The following is a 25,094-nucleotide window of genomic DNA, read 5'->3' as shown; positions in this document are numbered from 1 at the left end:
CATCACTAAATATGTAATAGACTTTCCTACCCTTATACCTAGTTGTATGCTGTTCATTCCAGCTAAACTAGCTTTATAGCTTCTCTCCAAATTGGTTGTCTAATTTGGTAGCACCTCCTCCATGCAGCCTTTCCAGATTTCTCCAACCAGCAAAGAATCCTGAAACATTCACTGTCTATAGCTGTCATGTGGCAATTAATCATGCACTCTTTTGAGACAGAAGTGTTGTATTGTCATTCAACATTGTTATGTGAATACGTTATCTCTCCAACTATATCTCATAGTTTTCTTCTTCTCCCACGGGACTTTAGCAATGTTGTAAGTAGTTATTGAATATTTGTTGATTGGTTGAAACAATTACTTTCAAAATTGACAACTAATTTCAATAATAAAGAGTAAAGAATTTTAATTCTGTTCCCTTTAGAGACTGAAGAATCTGCTGATTCCATGTGCTTGCTGCTGCTGCTGCTAAGTTGCTTCAGTCGTATTCAACTCTGGGCAACCCCATAGACAGCAGCCCACCAGGCTCCCCTGTCCCTGGGATTCTCCAGGCAAGAACACCGGACTGGGTTGCCATTTCCTTCTCCAATGCATGGAGGGGAAAAGTGAAAGTGAAGTCAGTCTGTCTGACTCTTAGCGACCCCATGGACTGCAGCCTACCAGGCTCCTCCGTCCATGGGATTTTCCAGGCAAGAGTGCTGGAGTGGGGTGCCATTGCCTTCTCCATGTGCTTAGGGAGTACAAATTCTAGACTAGCTCATCTCAGCTGAGCACCAGTGAGTTTATCAGCAGAGATGATAGGAGTAAAAACTGAAACTAAATCTTTTAAACGTTGTACTTATTTCATTTCACAGCAAAATGCCCTTTACCCCATTCAAGAACTCACTATTTAATAATATCAGATCAGATTAGATCAGTCGCTCAGTCGTGTCTGACTCTTTGCGACCCCATGAATCGCAGAATGCCAGGCCTCCCTGTCCATCACCAACTCCCGGAGTTCACTCAGACTCATGTCCATCGAGTCAGTGATGCCATCCAGCCATCTCATCCTCTGTCATCCCCTTCTCCTCCTGCCCCCAATCCCTCCCAGCATCATATAGGACTAAACAAACAAACAAACAAAAAACAAGTAACATGCAACAACATGCTGTTGTTGGTAAACCACATTTGTCCTATTAATAATATTTGTAAATGTAAGTTGTAAATATTGTAAATTTCTATCTCCCCTTTTAAGGAGCACATAGTTGATGGCATCAAGTATATACCTTAACTGTTGAGACCCAACCATTAAGATTGTTAACTCACAAACTCTGTTCTAACCTGGAATTCCAACTCAGGATAAAGAAACTTCCCTTGTCCCCACAGCCTGCCCTCTCTCTTCCCTGTCTGAAGTAAAGCCTGAGTGTCCTCTGAGACTAACCATTTCTGTCTGGTGTGCGAGGCAGGGTAGCCAGCTGGCACGCCTTGCTTTGTCCAGCGCATCTACCAAAACGTGACTCCTGCTATAAGGCTGTCCTCTGACATCCCTGCCTGTCCCTAAGATCCCGAAGCAGAGCATCTACCGACCTTTCTGGGTTACAATCTGCACATTTTCTGAAGACCAGCACCTACTCACACTCTTCCATTCCACCCCAAGCCCTGCCGTCTTGCTGGGTAATTTCAAGGTCCACGTGGATCACCCATCTAACATCCTGGCATTTTACCCTGCTCCCTTAAGCTTCCCGACCTCGTCCTCACCACTGTTCGCTGTGGTTTCTATCTGCTTTACCCCTAAAACACTTAAACGGTTCGTTCACACATTCTTTCTCTGAAGTAAAGTGTAACCATTTCAAAGTGTAAAATTCAGTGGCATTGAACAGATTCACAATACTGTCCAACTATCAACGATAACAAGTTCCAAAACCGCTTCATCACCCAAAAGAAAACCCTTTACCCCTTAACCAATCACTCCTCGTTTGCCTCCTCCCAACCCTGTTCCCTGGCAACTACCAGTTTGATTTCTGTCTTCATAGATTTACCTATTCCGGATTTTTCCGGTCACATTATGAAAAGCTGAACCTAAACGTTTATTACGCAATCCTATTTTTGCTCCATGTTACATAATACATTTTACAAAATTTCACACTCCTCGCCCCGCCTCCTACCGACAACTGTAATAAAAACAAAACCCGACCGTTTCCTTCAATTTCCGTTCTCTAAACCTGCCATTTTCTGTCTCACATCTCATCTCAGTTTAGAATCCACTCCGGGAAATAATGAATGAACAGAGAATCTGTTCTGCTTGTTTATTTACTGTCCACGCACTCTGATTCCGTTTAACTTGATCCAGCTGCCCTATCGCGCAGACAAAAAGGTGGTTCAGGGTCATCGTAGAGCCTGAGCAGAGGAAGCCACACCCGGCAGCTGCCCTGCTAGTAAAGAGTGACAGTGACCACCAGCCTCCCGCCAGGGCAGCGACCGGAAGTGCGGTCCTCTGGGGCGGAGAAAGGTGACCTAACGTGGAGCCCCGTAGGCGGCCAATCGGAAGCGAGCGTACCAGCGTAAAAGGCGGAAGAGAAGCGGTCTAGTTCCGGACGCGGCTGCCGCCGCCGCCATCTGTCATCTGAGCTTCGGCACCAGCACCCTGCCGTCCCAGCCCCGCCGCCTGTCTCCTCGGCGGAGCTGCTTCCCGGTCCTGCCACCTCTCTGCTCTGTTCTCGTCGCTGACTTCTTCCCCTACATGGATCTGGTCAGAGTGGCATCCCCTGAGCCCGGGCCAGCAGCGGCCTGGGGACCCAACAAGGTGAGTGGCAGTCGGCGCTGACGCACCTGCCGTAGCCTCCTGACTGGTCCTCTCGGAGGACCCGGAGAGGATGGCAGGCGCCGAAGCGGCTCCCCAGGTGACTTGGGGAGTTTGGGGCTGAATACCAACCGCCTGGGAAAAGGAGGACGGGTGGCGGGGCTGCGGGTGGCGGGGAGAGAGAGGCAGGGAAGGGGCACAGGCTACCAAAGGCCACCCCGGTTTGGAGTCTGGTTCTGCACCTTGGTTTCTGAACTCCCGTAGCATGTATTTGGGCGGGACTCGCTTAGAGATGCTGACGTTTGAGGGAGGGCAAGCACGAACTTGTTTTTCTCCAGCCAAATGAGTCAGCCCAATTATTCACAGAAACCCAGACAGAAAGGTGGTTGAGGAAGCTGTTTCCTTAACTTGTCAAATGTGCTCATCCTACTTGGGCAGTTTGTTGTTTTTGAAGTAGTAAGTTTAGGAGATAAGTCCAGGCGCACCCTTCCTCCCCTCCAGGCTAATACTCAAGTGTTTACAAACTGTAAGATGGTTATGTCCGAGTTTTAACGTTTATGCTTTTTCCTGTAATGGCCAACTGAAATGCTCATTTAACATCTGGTTTCTGATTTCGGGCTGCTGCTTTTCATGATACTTTCATTAGAAGGATGAAAAGATTCTTCTGCCACTTTATGGAGGGTTTTCTTGAAAGCAGAATTGAGATTTTGTGTTCCTCAAATTAAAGTTGTGAAGGAATCTAACTTTTTTAGCTTCCTAATTGTTCATTTTTTAAAATAAAATGGACGTTTACCAACATATTAATTTAAGGTGTACAACATAATGTACAACATAATGATACATGTGTATATTGCAAAATGCTCACCACAGTAAGTCTATTTAGCATTCAGGATTACATTTTGTTTCTTGTGATGAGAACGTTTAAGATTTACTTTGTTAGCAACTTTCACATGTACCATACAGCATTATTAACAGATTAATTATCATTCTGTATAGTACATTTCATGCCTTATTTATTTTGTTAACTAGAAGTTTCTATCTTTTGACCACCTTTACCCATTTCACCGACTTCTTTACATATTCACACAGAACATTTGTTCCATTTAAAGGGTCACTCATTAATCTTATCAGATCTTCATACCAGGTCTTAACAGAAAGTGGGGGAAGTATGAGCTGTTAAGTACTGTAAAGGAAATTTTTATAAAAGTTCTCATACAACCATAAGGAGAATCTAGGATATTTAATTGGCAAATGTGGTTACATCTGTCTCTTACATTGTTTATTTTTTTCCTGTCAAAGCTTTGTTTACAAGGTCAAGATCAGTAGATGTAAAAGAACAAATCATTAGAAAGACACTAATAAATATATACTATACATGTTAAATTTCTCCAGGTAAGGTTGTAAAGCTTGTAAAAATGTCAGATGAGACAAACTTTGCTCAGAATACCTAAGCTCAGAACAAACTTCACTTCCAAAACTAATTCAATAATGTATTTGACATCTGTCATATTTTCATTTAAGTGTGCATCATCAGAACTATAAAACTTCATTTTCATCTTGCAATAAAAGATCATCTTGGGGTTTACTGATGTTCTGTTGAGAAGACAGCATTTTCATGGGGGAAACAATAGAAATACACTGCAGGTATCACACTGCAAGTATCATTTCCTTCTCTAACCTCTTGGAAGATGGAAGTGATTATAGAAACCTGTGTGGAGTAAGTGGAGATTTGAGGAAAACCTTGGAAAATTGAAAGAATGTTAAAGGCTAATTATTCTCAAAACGTTTCCATCAGGACTTCTTTATACTCTTAAAAACCATTGAGAACTCCAAGAACTTCTGTTTATATTGGTTATATCGATTGATATTTGTCATATCAGAAATTCAAACAGATATCGAAAAACTTTATTAAGTGATATAAATCATGATGTTTATACAAATAATATTTTTATGTTTTACCAAAAAAAAAAAGCTGTTTTCCAAAATGAAAAATTAGTGAAGTAGTGTTTTGGATTTTTGCAAATCTCTTTAATGTAGTAACTTTGTAGAAGACAGCTGGAGTTTCATAGCTCGTTTTTCTTCAGTCCGTTGCAGTATGTATCAGTTGAAATATATGAAGAAAACCCATGCTTACAAATACGTAGATTTTAGCAGGCATGATTGCAGATGGGTAATAGCACAGTAGACACTGAGAACGAACGGAGTTAATCTTTAAAAATGCACATTAAAAACATGTGGTTCAAGTGTAGTTGATTTACAGTGTTGTGTTTAATTTCTGCTGTACAGCAAAATGATTCAGCTATACATATACATGCTTCTGTTTTCTGTTCTTTTCCATTATGGTTTATCACAGGATATCGACTATAGTTCCCTGTGCTGTAGAGCAGGACCATCCTATATATAGTAGTTAAAATTCACATTCATATTCTAAACCCACTACCTTGGAAATTTTTGGAGGACACAGTTCACAGGCACTCATTCTAGTAGCCACCAGAGTGCTGCCATCATATCCGATACAGACTCTGGAAAACTCTACACTCTTGAGAGAATGAGAGTGGAAACTTTTTTAGAACTATTATGAAAATAATTTTGACCTCTTAGACACCCCGAAAGGGACTTGGGGGTCCCCAGTTACAAAATGCCGAGCTGCTGTTATGAGCAATGAATTTTAGGGAATATTCCAAAAAGGGAGAATGGACATACTGTAGGCAAAAGTGAGGAAGTGTGTAGCTCTGTTGGAAAGAGCTGTAACAAGTGGATTAGTGGTACTCCTCAGAACCATTAAGGTCACCAAAAACAAGGAAAGTCTGAGAAACTCACAGCCAAGAGGAACCTAAGGTGACATGATGACTAAATGTTATGTGGTATCTTGGATGGTATTCTGGAATAGAATAGAGACATTAGAGGGAAGCTAAGGAAATCTGAATGAAGTATGGGCTTTAATTAATGAGCTCAATTTAATTAATTGAGCTCATTAATTGTGACACATGTACAGTATTTACACGGGGATGCTGGGTATGGGAATCTGGCAACTCTACAATCTTTGTGATTTTTTTTGTTGTTGTTACTGTAAAAATACTCTAAAATTGAAAGTTAAAAAAATTAGTGTTACTGTGTAGGCTCAGATCACATTTTGCAGAAGTCCTGTTTTGAGAAGTAAAATTACCCACTTAAATATTTTGCCTAGATTATGTCTTCCAGCTGCATGAGCTGAAAAGGAACTTTCCTGTAAGTTATGGTTCCCTTGACTGGCTTCAAGTTGAGGACAGAATTTTTGTTATTATGTACCTCCTTCGTGTTTGCTGTTGTTTTTTTGTTTTTTGTTTTTAAGTTGATTCTTTCCCTATAGTTGTGTGCAGTAAAGTCTTTAAAAAGAAACAAAAAGCGGGATGGACAGCTTGTGATGCATCTTGAAGAGTAGAAGGAAGGGGGAATGATTTCCCTCCCATCTGCAGCCAGCAGGTGAGGGAGGATGGCAGCTGTGAAGACCCCACGTTGCTGCGTTCAGTGGTTGCAGTTTCCCAGGAGAGGGAAACAGGGTAGGTCAGGGGTCCTCAGCGAACAGGAGTCAGGGAGCTAATGATGGGCTTGGTAGATGTCACTTAAAGCAGAATAACTAACTGGAAGTGGTTGGAGTTTCCCATCAGATCTGGATGCCCTGGTGAGTTTAATTTGTTGAAAGCAGTAGTGGGAAATGATGTCAGACTGCTTGAGTAGAACAAGGGCCTTTTACTCTTATCTCCTTAAACATTTGACAGAGGGAGCCGACAACTTCCTGAAGAATTGCAATATGACAGAAGATTCCCCTCCCTTCACCCCATGGTGCCCATTTGGAGAAGGGGCCCCAGTGCCTTTTCTAAGCCCCCCTCAGGATGATGACCACTTGAGCCTGTGGAGAGCTACCATGCCTGGAAGCTGTCCCTCACAGCCTGGAACATTTTAAGGAGGAATTTTGGGCTACTGGTTTGAAGATGTGATTTCAAAGTATGGAAGTTGGCAGACTTTCAGAAATCTTTACTTATTTACCCCACCCAAGGAAGTCACCTCAGTGTGAGGTGCCCAGCTGAGCTGGCCAGCAGGGGTACAGAGCAGTCCAGCTCTAGAGCCTCAGGCTCCTAGGAGCGCGGTCCGCAGGACTGAGCAGTCCTGGTGTCTTGTTGGTGCTCTCAGTCTCTGCATGTTTCCCTTTCCCATTCAGTCTGTCTTGGAAGCAGGTAAATCTCTGCCTCCAAAATAACACAGTGACTGCCTTTCATTATTTACCTCTCTTTGAGAGATTGTCCACAGATGTTTTAACATCTTAGGAGAATTAATTGACTGCTAGCTAGAGACTAGAAGCCTGAGAAGTGGGTGGGCAGAGGGGCTGACCGCTCGGTGGAGAGGAGGACTTTAACCTACGAGCGGTGTAGAAAGAAATCAGACCTCTCCAGCCTAGGGACACCCTGGCAGTTCCTTGACATATCCCCAGGTTTCCTTTTGGTGCCTGTTCAGTAAAGAACTTGAATGCCTCTTTAGGTCTGAAGCCCTATGCTGGACTCTGGCTAAAACACTTACCATCGCATGCTATCCTAAATTAGACTCTGAGGAGTGGTAGTGGTTAAGAAATGTTTGGACTTTATCTTGAAGGCAGTGGGAAACATTAAAGCAATAAAAGAACTTTAATAAGGAAACTGAGCCAGTCAAATCTACATTTTAGAAAAACCATTGTGTTGTGGTATGGAGAGTGGAAGCAAACAGAAGGCAGTTAGGAGGCTCTTACAGTGAGTAACCCAGTGATGGGAGGATGACACCTCGGAAAGGGGATAGAGAACCAGTTCAGGAGATACTTAGACCTCTTATTAGTATTAATGGTCTTAATCACTGGACTAGCAGATGGAGTCATTTGCTGCTGCTCAGTGAAGCTTCCCTCCTCAAAAATTAGGAATTGTGAAATAAAGCTGCAGTTTACACATTGCAGGAGGGCTTAGATGGTGATGCCATTGAGGAGGGATGACTGGCCAGCTATTCTTGAAGAGTCTCACAGAATACTACTTTGCTCTAGTAATATTGTTTCAAGAATCCATTTCTCATTTTCTAAAGTTCAGAAGTATAGGGTTCATTGTTTGTCACTGCTGAGTTTTTTTTTGTTTTAGCATATCCCAGGTTATCTTGAAAGGGCCTGCTGTACACTATATACTTGTTGAAGACTTACTACTTAAATTAGAAGGAAGTGTAACTTCTAAGTGGGCTTTGAATTGTGGTAGTTGGTATAGCCTGTTCCTCTAACAGAATCTACCCAGGAAGCCAAATTATAAGTGGAAGGTGAGCAAAGTATAAGTTGCTTGGTGAGCATGATATCAGAACAAGGGGCATCACATGAACTCAGTGGCTAGTCAGGTGATGCTGGCGTAGCCTGGGCTCCCCTCCACTATAAGGACATTCCCACCAAGCAGGCTGGAAAGTGCTCTTGGCTGTCATAGTCTAGGTGTGTCTTTGATTAGATCTGAGCTAGGAGCTATTTTTACCTTCAAGATGATTTCTGCAAAAAACTAAACATTCCTTTTGAGTTTATTTAACTCCTCTAATTCTCAAAAGAGACCTTATTTCCAAGTTCGGAAGTCACTTTAATTTCATTATTTTGAATTGCCTTTTTTTTTTTAATAGTGTCCATGGGCTACCCCTCAAAATACAATATCTTGTTCTTTGTCTGATGTAATGAGTGAGCAGTTGGCTAAAGAATTGCAGTTAGAAGAAGAAGCTGCCGCTTTTCCTGAAGTTACGTAAGTAAAAGTCACAAAGAATCTATTTGATCTAGCAACTGACCATAGCCAAGTCTTAGGATTTGATTAGTGATTGTCATGACAAATGAGTCAGAGATTTAGAAAAGCAGTGCAATAGAAGGAGCACCATTTTGGGAGTTCACTGATACTTGGGTTTTAGTCCCAATTTTGTGACTAGTTTTCAGTAGTATCTTGGGCAAACTGCTCAGTTTCTCTGGGTTTCAGTTACTGCAACAGTTGAACTTTGTTATCAAATAGATTAACAAATAATAATCAAATAGATTAACAGTTTTGACTAAGTGTTTGTAGTTTATCTTTCCATATATACATCATCCCTCCTCTGATCAGAATACAGAATAAATGAATTTGGGGTCTGCTTGGTTCTTATGATAGGCCCTTTAGCTTTCTGTTTCTTAAAGCTCCCTTAATCCTGTTTGGTGCTCTCACAGGTGCCTGCTGTTGGTCAGAGGGCAGCTGGGCAGGAGAGGGTGAAGGGTTTGGTAAAGTTCCTCCATTCTTGCTTCAGTACAGTGTTAACACTGAAAAGGCACATCTCACTCATAATTGGTAGCATCTGTTTACACCAGCACATTATATTAGTCTATATTGCCTTATTTTGAATAGTGTTGCTGAAGGACCATTTATTACTGGAGAAAACATTGACACTTCCAGCGACCTAATGCTGGCTCAGATGCTACAGATGGAGTTTGACAGAGAATATGATGCCCAGCTTAGGCGTGAAGAAAAAAAATTCAATGGAGATAGCAAAGGTACTATGACCTTATTGTGACAACCCCATTGGGTGGTAGGAAATGCCTGTAATGGGCCCTAAATAAATCTTCCACTGTTTTTGCCTTTTAAGTTTGCATTTCCTTTGAAAATTATCGAAAAGTGCATCCTTACGAAGACAGTGATAGCTCTGAAGATGAGGTTGACTGGCAGGACACTCGTGATGACCCCTACAGACCAGGTATCAGGGCTTTGACCTTCTGGGGGCATAGAATGGGGAGACAGGAGGATTAAGTATTGTATATTTATCTTTGACTCTCATTTGGTACTTTACTATTAGATTCAGGTATCTTTTTCAGACAGTAATGAATGCAGCAATTTAGTCTCTGCTATTTTTACATACTTGACTTGTTTTAATCACCTTTAGCAAAACCAATTCCTACTCCCAAAAAGGGTTTTATTGGAAAAGGAAAAGACATCACCACCAAACACGATGAAGTAGTATGTGGGAGAAAGAACACAGCCAGAATGGAAAATGTAAGTTACAGAAAGGATTCCTCTAAATCATAAATATCCTAAAGTTTTATTAGGATAAGTTAAAAACATAGGATTCTAAATACACTATCTTGAGTTTCTAAAAATATCCTTCATCCTTTCTAGAGATATTTTAGAAGACAGTACATCAAAACCATGGAAACTCAGCCACTGATGAGAATATATTGTACCTCAGAATAAAATTCTCCAACAATATTAAGAAAACTAGTTTGATTTACATTGATTCTAAAATTAAGAAACTGTTCTTATGAAAGTAACATTTTTCAGTATCTCAGTTTTCCATGAAATACCTGAGAAACATAACAGTGGTGACTGGAGGATAACAATGGGTGGTGGAAATACTTCCCACTGTATACCCTGTTATAATTTTTAAATTTTTTATCTTGTGCCTACCCCTGCAAGATCAGAAACAAAACGTGATTTTCGAAAAATAGAAAAAGAAAAATGGCATTTTTTTCCTCCTTCATAAATATCATGGTAAATATAAAACATTTAGACTTCAGAACAAATACTTGTTAAGTAAACATATTATTAAATTCTAGAAATAATCTAGATCTGACTCTAGAACAACTCTGTCCAGTGTAATTTTTTGTGATAATACCACACACTGTGTGTACCAGTGCTATCTAATATGATAGCCATATTTGACAGCTGAGTACTTGAAATTTGGTACAACTGAGGAACTGAATTTTTAATTTTATTTTAATAATTTAAATGTAAGCATCCACATGTGGCTAGTGGCTTCCATATTATACTTAACTGTCATGGTGTGAGCATAGCTTGCTATTTTACCCTACTCTTCAAAAATAATTGACTGTGAAATTGTTCTTTTTTTTTTTTGGTAAGACTTGGTGTGATTTCAAAATATAATATATCCTTTGATATAAAAGCAAAGTTCAGAGGATATGCTAAAATACCTTAGTTTTCAGATGTGTTTGGATGTTTTCTATGCATAAAATAAACCCTCCCTTCCTTTGGGATGAAATGTCTTTAAAAAGCCTTGTTTCCCTTTCTGTTGAGCTCACTGGTGAGTTATTTTGGTTTTTCCTCTGTAATGTCTATGGATTCTGCCTTCATAGCATTATCATCTATTGAGTAGGTAACCTAATCCGAGTAAAACTGTTTTTCTGTGTCCCATGTTAAAGTATTCAGATACTGATTTTTCTTTTTCATTTTGGCAGTTTGCACCTGGGTTTCAGGTAGGAGATGGAATTGGAATGGACTTAAAACTATCAAACCATGTTTTCAATGCTTTAAAACAGCATGCCTACTCAGAAGAACGTCGAAGTGCCCGCCTCCATGAGAAAAAGGAGCATTCCACTGCAGTAAGTATTCTTACGTTTAATGGAAAGATTCACATTGGAAAACTTCACGTTTGGAGGGAAAAACAAGACAAAAGTTCATGTTTGACATTTTTTCAAGAGATTGACTTTTCAAATCAAAGATGTGAATAAAACCCAAGTAGCCTTGCCGTTTGACTTTCAGATTTCATGTAGTGGTTATTAACCAGTTACTCAAGACTAGCCTTTCAGTGTTCATAATTAATTTGGACTATGTTGCTTTCATTGCATATGAGAAATTGTTTTCTGTCATGATATATTTATAATAACATAATAGTTTATAATGTTTTACATTAATGAAGTTAGTGTCTAGTATCTTGAGAATAATTTTTAAACTTTTAGAAAAACAAACTAATGGTAGGTACATCAGGAGAGCTATTTAAAGTTTAAAGATAAAACTTTGACTAAGCTAGAATCTGATTTTTAGTAGTTCTTTTAGATATTCACTTTTAGAGACAGTAGAGTTATAGGAATGGATGGTATCTTAACAGTCCTCTTTTAAGAGCCTGTTATATATACATCTAAGTAAATGAACAATAAGTTTTAAAAAGTATACATTTTGAATGTTAGATATTAGAAATGGTTCAGGAAATGTTTTGTGATTACCAGTCATTTTCACTTACAGCACTTTATCTTTTCCAGGAAAAAGCAGTTGATCCTAAGACACGTTTACTTATGTATAAAATGGTCAACTCTGGAATGTTGGAGACAATCACTGGCTGTATTAGTACAGGAAAGGAATCTGTTGTCTTTCATGCATATGGAGGGAGGTAAATGAGCAGAAAACAGTACCGTAATATAAACCAAAGCTTAGTGCCTTGTTCTGAATTTACATAAGATCAAAATTTAAAGTGTTATTTTAGGAAGTCTTAGCAATATAGGGACATAAAAAGAAAAACACAATCAAGGGAGTTCCCTAGTGGTCTAGTGGTTAGGATTCGATACTTTCACTGCTGTGGCCTAGGTTCAGTCCCTGATCTGGGGGACTGAGATTCTGCAAGTCTCGCCGTGTGGCCAAAAAAAAAAAAAGTCATCCCAATTCTACCATCAAGAGAGAACCAGTAATAATTTTGTGTAGACTCCTCCAGTCTTTTTTCTATGAACGTATTATTTTTCGTATTATTGTAATTGTTCTATATCACACAGGCAGCTGTAGTGGCATAGCAAAATTTGAACCTGAGTTTGATTCAAAACTTTTCTCTATGGGACTCTGATGCCAAGTTGGGAGAGTTATACTTAAAGAAATGTCTTTAAAGCTTTTTTGTCATTTTAGATCCTACCCACTTTACTTTTGTTACAAGATCTTAGTCAAATAAAGGATGGCATGAGGAAGAGAAAACATTTTAAACGTGGAGCCTGTAGAGAGAATGTGCAAACCAGGAATATGATGTCATCTGGTTACTTAGCTTTGAAGTCTTACTAGTTCAGCAAGGCTTACTAGCTCAGCTAATCCTTTATGTTAGCAGTGTTTATAAACAAAAATGTTAAAATAGATGACAGATTATTCTAGTTATTTTTAGCTTTAGAAGGTATTTGTTACATACTTAAAGGGATTCAAACAATTACTTCTGAAGTACTTGCCCTTGGTTTTCTTATTTAACTTGTCTCCCTTTCTAGATGAGACATACACATATAATCATGTATTGAATTATACTGAGTTCCAAAATGAAAGGGATAAAAATGAATGTTAGGTTAAAATGATTCAACATTTTTTAAGCAATGTGATCTGAAGCAGTCTACTGAACTTACTTGAAAACTGACCCTCCCTTCATAGGATTTTAGTTGGGGTGATTGAGATCGTATTTGATTATACCTGGTATAAATTAATCTTAATAAACCTTTTTTTTTTTTTTTTTTTTACCTCTAAGCTCTGTTGCCCTCTTTCCAAATTTCAACTGAGGGTTCCCTGAGATCAGGCAAACATAACTTAATGGCACAAATTATTTTAAAATGAAAAGTTCCTCACAATAAAAATTAAACAGTACAAAAAGGATTAAAATGAAAGTAGCAGAGAAGGCAATGGCACCCCACTCCAGTACTCTTGCCTGGAAAATCCCATGGATGGAGGAGCCTGGTAGGCTGTAGTCCATGGGGTTGCTAAGAGTCAGACACGACTGAGCGACTTCCTTTTCCCTTCTCACTTTCATGCATTGGAGAAGGAAATGGCAACCCACTCCAGTGTTCTTGCCTGGAGAATCCCAGGGGCGGGGGAGCCTTAGTGGGCTTCCGTCTATGGGGTCGCACAGAGTCAGACACGACTGAAGCGACTTAGCAGCAGCAGCAGCAGCCTTCATCTTACCAGCTGTGGCCCCACAGGTTTTCCCTCTAAAGGTTACCACTATTAATAGTGTTTAGTCTAGTCTTACAGAAGTTTTTATGCATGTATTTCTTATTTTTGTTTATATGCTGCACTTAGCATCTTTTTTTTTCAATTAATATATCTCAAGTCATTCTATTTTACTGGTTTATATCATACCATTTTTATAGTAGAACATTCCACTCTACGAATATACAGGAATATCTTTGTACATAAGCTTTGGTGTACTTTTGCAAATAAATCCTTAAGCTAAATTCCTAACATTTGGAATTGCTGGGGCAAAGACTACATGCATTTTTCCCCTTTCTGTTAAACAGTGGAAGGCCTTACTGAAGGGAGAGTACCAGATTTTGCTCACTGTTTGGCCCGCTGAGCTGGCTGTTACAGCAATCAATGTTTCTTGATATCTGTTATTCGTTAAAAATTCTTTATAACTTTTTCTTCTTACGTGTCACACCAAAGGCCAGAAATCTTAAATTTGTTTATTTCTTAAAAGTGAGGCAAACACACTTTTCCCTATGAGCTAGTTAGATCTGCAGGTTGCACAATTCTGAATGTCAGTAGGTGTTGCCAAATTGCCTGATGAGACAGTTAACCAGTTTATGCCACCACCAGTAAGCAGTATGAACCTGTTTCCCTCATCCTCATCAGTGCCTAGTCTTATCAAACTTAATATTTTTTTCTCAGGGTAAAAGATGGAAAGTACCTCTTTAGTGTTTTGGTGTGCGTTTATTTAGTTGTGATTAGGTTGTATTTTTTTTTCACATGTATTGGCCACTTGGGTTTCTTTTTCGTGCCATTTTCCTTGTTTATTCTTTGTTCATTTTCTGTTCAACTTAATGATCCTTTGATAGAACAAGTGGGCTCCCTTTGCTTATGGTGGAATTGGTATTATAATCTATACTTTGGCATTTGTAAGTTAGTAAAGCTAGAGAGCATTTGGTTTTCAACAGCTGAGAGTAAATACATTTTAAAGTGTAAGTTAGTTTCCTCTGCTGCATAACAAATTACCATAGATATAGCAACTTAAAACACCACCTATGTATTATCTTACGGTTCCTGTTGATCAAAAGTTCAGGCAGGCACGACTTAGCTGGGTTCTCTGCTCAGGGTCTCCCAGGACTGCAGTCTTGCATGTCAGCGGGCTCTGTCCCTTACCGGAGCATGAGGTCGTCTTCCTTAGGCGCAGTTCAGTTCCTTGTGACTTTAGGACAGAGGTCTCCACCTTCTGGTTGCCTGCCAGCCAGGGACTGCTCTGAACTCCTAGAGGCCCATGTACATTCTAGTCATGAAGCCCTTTTGTACAGCAGGTTGCATCTCAGAATAATCAGGAAACTCTCTGCCTTGGGTCTACTAAGACTGAGTTTTAAAGGATGGAAGATAATCCTGGCAATGACTGTACCATCACTTTTACTGTAGTGTAATCTACTCAAGGGAGGGGCTTATATAGGCATGTACCCCAGGGACTGGGATCTTGGGGACCCTTTTAGGTCCTGCCTGCCACAGAGCTCTTCTGGGTTCTGTCATGCTCACATTGACCAAGTAATCAACAGTTATTTGAATAGTAACGTGCTAGATTTTTTCAGGAAGTAAGTGTATAACATGTTTTCTACTCTCAAAGAGCTTATGATATATTCAAGAGGAGGACATTACAGTAAGAACTGGTAAAAGTTATACAGATTGTAACATACATAGGTTGTTTTTTTTTTAATACATATGTATGTATCTTTTTTAAAAGATTAGAAAAGTACTATTCATGATCGTGATTGTCTCTCAAGAGTTGAAATGGGGAATGAAACTAACTACCACAGGTGGTAATCAAAGGAAATTTCACCTTTATTTATAAAGTTTAACTCTTAAAAAAAAAGTGGAGGAGGGAGTGCTGAAAATGGGAGGATTGAAATTTAGACAATGGGATTAGACAGAAAATTAGAAGTTACATATTTAGAGGTAATAAGATATAAAATTGTGTAAGCAAACCAGAAATTGGTAAGGAGGACCTTAAGAGCTCGGCAGATGGTTGTGTAATTTACTGAGAAACATGGAAGCTTTTTTTAGTAGGAGAATGACAAGATGAATCTTATAAATTAGATTCTATCCTGGAGACCTTGCAAATGAGGAATCTCCTCAGTGCTATTTTTGATAGGGCCTCATCTACCTATGGTTAAATTATTTCAATGACAGAGAACTTATCTCAAAATCCAGAGATGTCTATAACATCTTTAAATTATCATTTCTTCCTTGGAGAGAATCTCTATTCTGTCTCACTGAAAACTGGTTTGTTCATTCACTGAGTATTTATGCAGCTACCATGTTCCAGGCATCTTCTGTGTACTGGGGCTATAGCAATGACTGGTACAAGGGAGGTCCCTGCTTTCATAGACTGTACTTCCTTCTCACCCCTTCCTCCAGTCCCCTCCCAAGACTGTCAGATAAGTGCCATGCAAATGGATAAAACAGGGTGATGTCATAGTGACTGGGTGACTGCTTTTTATCAGTAGGACTGGGAAACCTCTGATGAGGTGACATTTAAATCTGGATTTGAATGACACACCTGGATTCAGTATCACATATCAGAAGGAAGAACGTTCCAGACTAAAGAACAGCTAGTGCTAATGCCTTCAGACAGGTGTAAGCTTCGTATCTTTGGGAGACTAAGAAAGCAGTGTCCCTGGAGTGTAGTGTGTGAGAAGGAGCCAGAAGGCTGGAGAAGCAAAGGGTGGATCAGGCAACACTCTGTAAGCCAGGGTAAGGAGTCTGCTTTTTCAGTGCAGTGGGAACCAAAGCTCAGATTCGAGTCTCATTTTCAAAGGATTACTCAGATTGCTGTGTGGGAAATGAATTCTAGTCAGGCAAGAGAAGAAACAGATCAGTTAGAAAGTTGTGGTGATAGTTGAGAGATGACTTTGGTCAGACTGACAGGTAATGAAGATGAAGAATAGGAGACGGCTGGTGTGTGTTTGGAAAGTGAGAGTGGACAGTCTGTGCTGTGGGGTTGGCTGTGGGGAGGGAGAGGGACGCCAGGCAGACTGCAGCCTATTTTAAAGTGTACGAAAAAAAAAGAAAAAATTCATTAAGGAAATTTGAATAAACTTTGGGCAAGTGTATAGGTCTTCATTGTTCCAAGTTTAATTCCATAGTCATTAAATGAAGATTATATTATGGGTTGTGAAAACCATTGACAATTTATTTGAAAGTGTGTCTTATTAAAAAAGCTAAAAGCTAAGGTTTTCTTCTAAAATGTGGAGGCTTAAAAAAACAAAACACCCCAAGGCTTCCATTCTCAGAGAAGATAGATCTACTTTCTTGTCATAAAATCTTTAACTTTGAAATTGTTTTTTTACCTGGCAATCGACACTGACTTAATGTTTGTTTCTTCCACTTAGCATGGAGGATGGAAAGGAAGATAGTAAAGTTATACCTACAGAATGTGCCATCAAGGTATTTAAAACAACCCTTAATGAGTTTAAGAATCGTGACAAATATATTAAAGATGATTTCAGGTTTAAAGATCGCTTCAGTAAACTAAATCCGCGTAAGATCATCCGCATGTGGGCAGAAAAAGAAATGCACAATCTTACAAGGTAAAGAAAATCATTGTGCTGGAAGTCATCTTGGGTGATCACCTCTTTGTATTAAGTCTACTAGCCTGGCAAAAACACCCATGCTTTCTTTTAAATTCATTTGTAGAAAGCATGAAAGGCCTTAATTCTAGTATTTAAGGAGGGCTTCTGTAAGAAAGCATTTCCATGCGTATAACCTGAATTCATACTCATAGGGTGAAGAATCCATTTTGTTTTTTCTTTTCCTCAGTAAAGTTTGAGGGAAATTAAGTCATTTTCTACTAAAGATATTTTGTCATATATCTAAATGCTCTTTTCCAGCTTCCAGTTAGGCATATTATAAATAATAATTTCCTTTTTTGTTTCAGGAAAGGTTTATCCCATCTAATATTTGTTAATTTGGTCAGGGCAGGGTTTTACCAGTCTGATTGCATTTGTTTTAATTTATTAGACTTGTTGTCCATTCTCTAAGCAGAATTTATCAAGGAAATTGTTTTGTCAACCAAGAAATTGACTAGTAATCTTTCTTATTTACAAACCTTCCTATATTTGAACTATTAAAAGCTTTTAATTTTAGTTTACTTTTCCTAAAGTTGTTTGTTTTCAAACATAATTATCCATATTTATTAGTTGCAAGTCTTGTATTTAGTAGGACTTCTAATTAGGATAATTTCCCAAGAGGCCTTTCTGCCCTGCAGGCTGTTTTCTGTATTACTAAGATCTCATCATTGCCTTTCTTAACATTTTCCCGTAGCTCCCATAGTCTTGAGTGTAAAGTTCAAAGCTGTTTTGTGATGCAGAGCCAGCCGTTCTCTGTGGGCTCAGCCCACATGTCCTTGCTCCCACTCAAGATCCAACTGTGTGGATTTACACACACACACACACACACACGTGGACTGTGCACCCTGATGCCTCTGCATCTCACAGCAGCTTCCACAGCACGCCTCCCCACAGTTTGAGCCTGGCTGGTTCCGTCTGCCCGCTGCTTCTTCAATGCTGCCTACCCGCACCTCTGCCAGTGCCCATGCCACATTGTGCTGTCGTCATCTCCTCACTCATCTGTGTTTTTCACCAGGCCACAGGCTCTCTGAGGGCAGAGGCTGTGTCATACTGTCTTTGCATTCCAGCATTCCCCAGAGTGGAACACAGTGACAGCTCATTGCAGGACCTCGTTAGATATTTGTTGAATAAATGAAATATTCTCTCCTACTGGTCTTTACCTTGTTGATCCTTTCTTTGTGTATAGGATGCAGAGAGCTGGAATTCCTTGTCCAACAGTTGTACTACTCAAGAAACACATTTTAGTTATGTCTTTTATTGGCCATGATCAAGTTCCAGCCCCTAAATTGAAAGAAGTAAAGCTCAGCAGTGAAGAAATGAAAGACGCCTACTATCAAACTCTTCATGTAAGTTGTGCCATACAGAGCATTCAGATACCAATTTTTAAAAATGCTTCCTCTAAACTAAAAAAATTCCTAACAGGACTATTTTAAGGCGTTATAACGAGGACAAACAGAAGTTTGTGAAGGAATGTTAATATTGAAGAGTGGTCTTTCTATCAATATGCGTGTGTTTTGAGTTGTTTTAGAAAAATTATGGACCAGTGGAGCAAGTGAAGGGTCAGTGTTAGTGACATGGAAGCCAGAAGCTATTCATAAAACTTCATTAAATAAAATTTGATGTTACTATATATACCAGATACAGTGCCTTGTTAGTTTGTATACCTTCTTGAAACAGTGAAGGAAATACCATTAGTGTTGGGAACTTAGAAGGAAGCAGATTCGCTCTCAGTGTAAGGAAGTATTGATCAGAAGATGATGAGGCGAGGTTTATCCATCTGTGCAGGCATTAGAAGGCATATGTCAGGAATCTTGAGGAAAGTATTTATATTTTGGGACAGCAACCAAATTCAGTCTGGGATCCTTCTAGCTCAAGAAACTGCTCCTGATACTGTTATGCGTCTCTTTAAGACTTCCCTGGTGGCTCAGATGGTAAAGTGTCTGCCTACACTGCAGGAGACCCAGGTTCGATCCCTGGGTGGGGAAGATCCTTTGGAGAAGGAAATGGCAAACCACTCCAGTACTCTTGCCTGGAAAATCCCACGGACGGAGGAGCCTGGTAGGCTACAGTTCATGGGGTTGCAAAGAGTCAGACACAACTGAGTGACTTCACTTCACTTCTTTTTTTTTTTTAACTGAATCGGAGAAAGGTGTTTTTAGCACAGTATGTGCATGGAGAGCTCTCATATCATGCAGCAGTTGATGTGAATATGAACATGTTATACAAATTAATTTTTTAAAATATGGCTAGAGAGTTAGTCCAGTTTTCTCTGCCTTTAGTAGGAAAACATTCAACGAAAATCAAACCTACCTTTCTTGTTTCTTTTGGCCGTGGGGTGGCTGGGGAAGAGATGAAGTAGTGATGAACTTCATATTTGATTCTGTTAAAGCTGGAAAACAGACATTAGTGCTGATTTCTCTAAGGCTAGGGATCACCGTGAGTCATATAGTATGTATGCTGCTGCTAAGTCGCTTCAGTCGTGTCTGACTCTGTGTGACCCCATAGACGGCAGCCCACCAGGCTCCCCCATCCCTGAGACTGTCCAGGCAAGAACACTGGAGTGGGTTGCCATTTCCTTCTCCATAGTATGTGTAATATTATATATATATATATTATATATGTATATAATACCGCTTAATTTAGAAGACTGTCTCTTTTTCACATGTCTGGCAGGAAGTACTTTTTATCTTGGAGTTGTGTGCACCCCTTGGAATTCTCAGTGAGATGTTTGCCCTTTTATGAAGGGTAAGCCTAGGTCCCCTGGTTGAGTGACCACAGCTCTCTCACATGCGTGGGAATCCAGGTCAGCCCTTTGGCCTCCTGATCGCATTTCTGTCACATGGGCAGGGAAGTAGAGTGTCATATCTCTTCCACTGTTTCATTGTTCTCCCATCCTTCCTTGAGGTTAAAAAAAAAAGGCACAGCCTTGACTGTAGCACAAAAAAGAAGTTAAGTTCTTTACCCTGGTTTTGCTCTTTCCGGAAAATATTGGTTGATGTAGATGTTGTGTGGGTGACTTAGAATGGTTCCTCACGTCCTAAATGTCTGTCCTGCCTCCTCACAGTTGATGCAGCAGTTATATGACGAATGTACGCTCGTACACGCCGACCTCAGTGAGTACAACATGCTCTGGCATGCTGGGAAGGTGAGGAGCATTTTGTTCATGTTCAGACTTAGTGACTTGATGTAAATGACTGACTGTAAAGAAATCACTGTGCTGTGTATTTAAACAGGTCTGGTTGATCGATGTCAGTCAGTCTGTAGAACCAACCCACCCTCATGGCCTGGAGTTCTTGTTTCGTGACTGTAGGAATGTCTCACAGGTGGGAATGTAAATTGTCTTTTTTATGGGTGGGCTGTAATAGATTGAAATATTTTTCTGACTCCTAAGACCAATAAGAAGACACTGTTCTTAGAAGTTAAAGGAAGGGTTTAGTTCTTCTTTGCTTTGCTTTCATGATAAAGAGACAAAGATTGATTTGTCAGATTTCATTTTTTGCAAGAATTTGATTACATGCCTCACATTTGGGCCAATGAATTAAATTTCTGAGAGAGTAAGCTTTATTTTGGTTCTAAATATTTGATCCGTCAAGTAGACATGTAATCCATGCACAGTGCTTTAAGGGAAGCTGAACTATAGCAACCCTGCATGCTTCCTGCCATTGTTACTACACTAAGAAAAGAGTCTTCCTAGTGGTGTAGTTCCCTAGACGAGGGAAGGTAAAACTCAGTCATCACAGAGTTGGGACACATCTGTTTGCTATTTTCTAAAGGAAATGAATTGTCAGCAACAGATTCAGATAGGAATGTTCTTTCTATATATGATAGAACAACTTCATTTTGGAAATAACGTCTGACTTTACTGGAAAAGTTTAATTCATGAAATTTAGTGATTATTTTGTGTCTACTTAAAGCAATGCCAAGCAATTTTATGTATACCACTCATAGGTATAGAAGGTGCAACATGACAGACTTATTACTAAATCCAGAAGACAGCCCTAATGTGTGAGAGGACAGGAAGCAAGTAGAACCTGAGCACAGTTTTATTTGAGTTGGAAACATCTGTAGCTAAAAAATTATGGAGGGAATTCACCAGTGTTTCACAAGTTCACTGTTTCCTGTTTCTGAGAGAACCTTGCTAATATCTCTGCTGACTTCCTCATATTTCTTTACTAGTTTTTTCAGAAAGGAGGAGTAAAGGAAGCCCTTGGTGAACGAGAACTCTTCAATGCTGTTTCAGGCTTAAACATCTCGGCAGATAATGAAGCTGATTTCTTAGCTGAGGTAAGTGCTGTAAGGCTGTTTTTCACCTCGCTGATAGTGGGGAGCTGGACGGAGTAGATAATGAAACCCAGAGCTGAGTTTATCCTCTCATCCCCTCAGAAACAAAATTAGAGATTTTTCTTTTCTTGAGATGTTTTTGATCCTTCCTTGGAAATACCCAGTCATTGCAGTGGATCTACAGAACCATAAAAAAACCTTCCTCCAGGGAAGGTCTCTCAAAACTGAACAAAAACCGAAATGTGAAACAGCAACTAATTATTCCCAACAACCTACCAAAGCAGAGAATGATTGTAGAATCTGTTTCAGAAAGCCCCAGTGTGACTTGAGTTTGGCCAAGCCATGCTGGAGTCTAAGGCCAGAAGAGAAGTGACGGGAAGTTGGTACATCTAGCCTTTAGTTCAGGACAGTTACTTGATGTTGCTGCTGCTGAGTCAACTTTCGGATTTCCTTTTTCTTGTTCCCTGAAAGCTGTATAGATTATATCATAAGACCTATCTGATGCCAGTGGTTAGCTTGATAAAGACACTAAGCATCAATCCTGATAACATAATCAAGTAAAAACACACACATATGTATCACACTGTGATCTGTGTCACACACTGTAATTCTGATTCAAGTCCAGTGTCATTAGGAATGTTGTTGTAGGGGAGTAAAAATACCAGTTCAATCTCAAGCATGATTTCTGTGAAGTAGCATTTTGACCAATGGATTCAATGTATGTATTTTATAGATAGAAGCTTTGGAGAAAATGAATGAAGATCATGTTCAGAAGAATGGAAGGAAAGCTGCTTCATTTTTGAAAGATGATGGAGGTCCACCAATCTTATATGATGAATAGCACTAATACCCACTGCTTTCAGTGTTGACACAGTGGTGATTGTCAGCTGCCAATGGCAAATGAAGTTATGGGTGACTTGAAATATCAAAACATGAGGCGTGTACAATGGTGCTTCTGTGCTTTTTTTCCCTTGTAACCCATATACCAGATGCGTGGAATTTTTAGCTCAGCATTGAGAGAATAAAATGTCACTACCTCTCATGATATGAATAGGGTAATATAATTCTTAACAGCTACAGGTTATCTGGCCGAAATCAACCTGATTTTACAGGATTTGTGGCATAAAATGTTTTGATGAGAATTTTTAACATTTCCAGATATGGAAGGAAGGGACAGATGTGTTTACAAAGGAGACATTTATTACAACACACTTGGCTTTTCTCACCTTCCTCTTTTGTGTTGCATCTTTCCTCAAATATTTTATGGCCTAAAATTAGCACTTCTTAATTCTTTTTCCAGATTGTGACCATGATTCTAAAGGGAAATTTCTTCTCTTTAGTAGGTGACATAAATGGAAATTTGGTTTGAGAATGGCTGACAGAAGTAAAGTGCTTTTTATTGGTACATCTTGAATTTTTTCCCACAAATATGCAAGGAAAAGGCATCATCAATTTCTGAAAGAGATAAATAAGTACTTCTCAACTATCTACAGTTTTTAAATTTAACTTCCAGCTTTTCTACATTTAGGTGAAATGGTTAGGATGTAACTCATGGTGCAGCCGCTCTGCATTTATAATGAAAATGTAAATTATCTGGAAGGACAGAGTAGAATCTTCAACCATGTTTAACATTTTTAATGAAGTCATTGAAACAAAATTCAGTTTACACATCACTCAAGCTGTATACTTACTGATTTTTAAAGAAATATAGCAGGCTACCTAGAAAGATTATATACTCAAAGGATGAAAAGTACATACAAAACAAGTTGGGTACCAGATCACCAACTAATTTAAACTGCCTGATCTTGCTTTTAATAATTTTTAGTACTGTTGGGGCGCCACTTCTTAATGCAGACGAAATACATGGACTCTATTAAGACTGAAGCTTATTCAGAACAACAGCATCGTTCCTCCTATTACTAGAATCAGATTGAAATCACTGAAGACCTAAACTCTGTCTGATAGTAAAAAGTAAAATCTGAACATTAGTTACACAAGATTATTTTAAAATGCCAAATACGTTCTCTCTAGAAAAATATTTATTTTGTTTCTGTTGTATAACTTTTAATTGTGCTTCAGAGAAGTGTGATTTGGGGCTCCTCATTGCATTTCATGAAATGTTTACCACTATGAAACAAATATTTAAATGACTGGGAATTACTGACTTTACAGAAGTTTTAAAGAACTAATTTTAAAAACCATTAACCATTAAATTTTGTTTTGTTTTGTTTTCTGACATACTCCGTTTGACAGTAGCAGCAAACTACTGCTGTGTGGCATTCTTGGAGTGTGCTGTGAACATGCTTTTTAAGAAATTAAAAATGAAGAGATCATTTTAGAATTGGTTCTTTGTGTGTATTCTTCCTGTTCCATATATTAACATAGGTCCTGGCATTGAGTTACATTAACCGTCCTGTTTAAATTCAGCAGTGCTATTTTAAGCAGTTCCCCCCCGCCCAACTTCCCATCTATAGATTTCACTTTTAAATGACTTATTTCACATTACAAATAGGTTTTTCTCCTCATGCAGAGCTGAGAGTAAATTTTTCACACAGTGGAAAATGTTGATTTGCTAAATAGTCAAATACAAATGGGAAATAACAAAATCTGGAAACAAGGATCTTTTGCCTCACTTTAATGGAAGTGGATGTATGAATATGAGATAAATTATCAAAATAAGGAAGATATGTGTAGAGAATTTTTATTTCAACAAGGTAATTTTTTCCTAGTTTTCTTTTGTTAAAAAAAAAAAGAAAATCAGGGGCTTCCCTGGCAATCCAATCCACTTCCCTGGCAGTGGTTAGGACTCCTTGTTTTCAATGCCTGGGTTGAATTCTTTCGGTCAGAAGTTACAGAGCAGCCAAAAAAAAATCAATTTTCCTGCTTACAAAACTAAGACATGCATGCTTATTTAAATTTAAATATTACAGAAATCCAGAAGTGCTGAAATAAATGCCCCCTTGAATTCCAAAAATCACTGCATGCAGTGGGGCATACATCTATGCCATATTGTTGCCTCTCAGTAAATGTTATATTCTCTTTTTTTAAAAAATCTTTGGACAGAAAGAGATGAAGCTAGGCAGCTGATGGTGGAGTGTCGATCATGGTAAAGCCCTAAGGAAGATGAAGGAGACAAAGGCCCTAAGATACATTAGAGGCTATACAGTGTTGCTTGTTTAGGTGCAGGGCATCAGAAGAGATTGTTGTCTGCACCTTTTGAAAACTTCTGATCAGTTTCCAACACTTTAGAAATTGCTAGGGAAAAGCTCATCTGATTGTATTTTCAAACCTCAGTATTTCTATTTTTGAAGACGTATTTTATGAATGATTTAATTTCTCAAAGTTTATAGTTGGAGATACCAGTTTATTCCTGTCAAAGCCTCTTGTTTTTATTCTTTGATTTCATATTTATTTCCCAATTCATAAATAAAAAAGGTTACATTTGGAAACAGTATGACTTTTGGCTTTCCAGCTTTCTCCCAAACATAGCTAGCTCTTCGAGGAGTCAAGACCAAATATAGTGGAAAGATAAAAACACAGCAGATGGAGGAGGAAGTAGGGTATTCATTACAGAATAAATGAGTGAGCTACTACTTATAGCTCTAAATTTTTTTTTTCTCTCTACCGACTTCTGTGAGGGAAAGAACATATAATTAGAATGTTAGATGCAAAACCATAAAAACAGTGTCTGGGTAAAGTGCTAGATGATGA

General features: G+C 39.0%; 1 protein-coding gene and 1 non-coding gene across 2 annotated transcripts; both read left to right on the top strand.

Moving 5' to 3' along the window:
* The first annotated feature begins 2,574 nt into the window (after positions 1–2,574).
* On the top strand, positions 2,575–23,729 carry RIOK3 (RIO kinase 3). Its single transcript, XM_019986628.2, has 13 exons — positions 2,575–2,782; positions 8,423–8,538; positions 9,163–9,308; positions 9,401–9,508; positions 9,695–9,804; positions 11,004–11,147; positions 11,805–11,932; positions 16,866–17,063; positions 18,289–18,448; positions 20,167–20,247; positions 20,336–20,425; positions 21,279–21,386; positions 22,117–23,729. Exons 1-13 carry the CDS (start codon positions 2,720–2,722, stop codon positions 22,222–22,224), a joined length of 1,560 nt encoding a protein of 519 aa, XP_019842187.1. The 5' UTR covers positions 2,575–2,719; the 3' UTR covers positions 22,225–23,729.
* TRNAC-ACA (transfer RNA cysteine (anticodon ACA)) lies at positions 19,016–19,087 on the top strand. Its single transcript has one exon. It is a non-coding gene; the product is annotated as a tRNA-Cys (tRNA).
* Positions 23,730–25,094: the final 1,365 nt, after the last annotated feature.

This window comes from Bos indicus, chromosome 24, assembly GCF_029378745.1.
Source record: "Bos indicus isolate NIAB-ARS_2022 breed Sahiwal x Tharparkar chromosome 24, NIAB-ARS_B.indTharparkar_mat_pri_1.0, whole genome shotgun sequence".
Lineage (NCBI taxonomy): Eukaryota > Metazoa > Chordata > Mammalia > Artiodactyla > Bovidae > Bos > Bos indicus.
This window is presented reverse-complemented; position numbering and strand designations above follow the sequence as displayed.

Excerpts from the sequence above, each read along its gene's own strand:
- RIOK3 (XM_019986628.2), top strand. The coding sequence starts at position 2,720 with ATGGATCTGGTCAGAGTGGCATCCCCTGAGCCCGGGCCAGCAGCGGCC. Across the intron at positions 9,309-9,400 it reads ATTCAATGGAGATAGCAAAG|TTTGCATTTCCTTTGAAAAT; the intron begins GTACTATGACCT and ends TTGCCTTTTAAG. Across the intron at positions 9,509-9,694 it reads TGATGACCCCTACAGACCAG|CAAAACCAATTCCTACTCCC; the intron begins GTATCAGGGCTT and ends AATCACCTTTAG.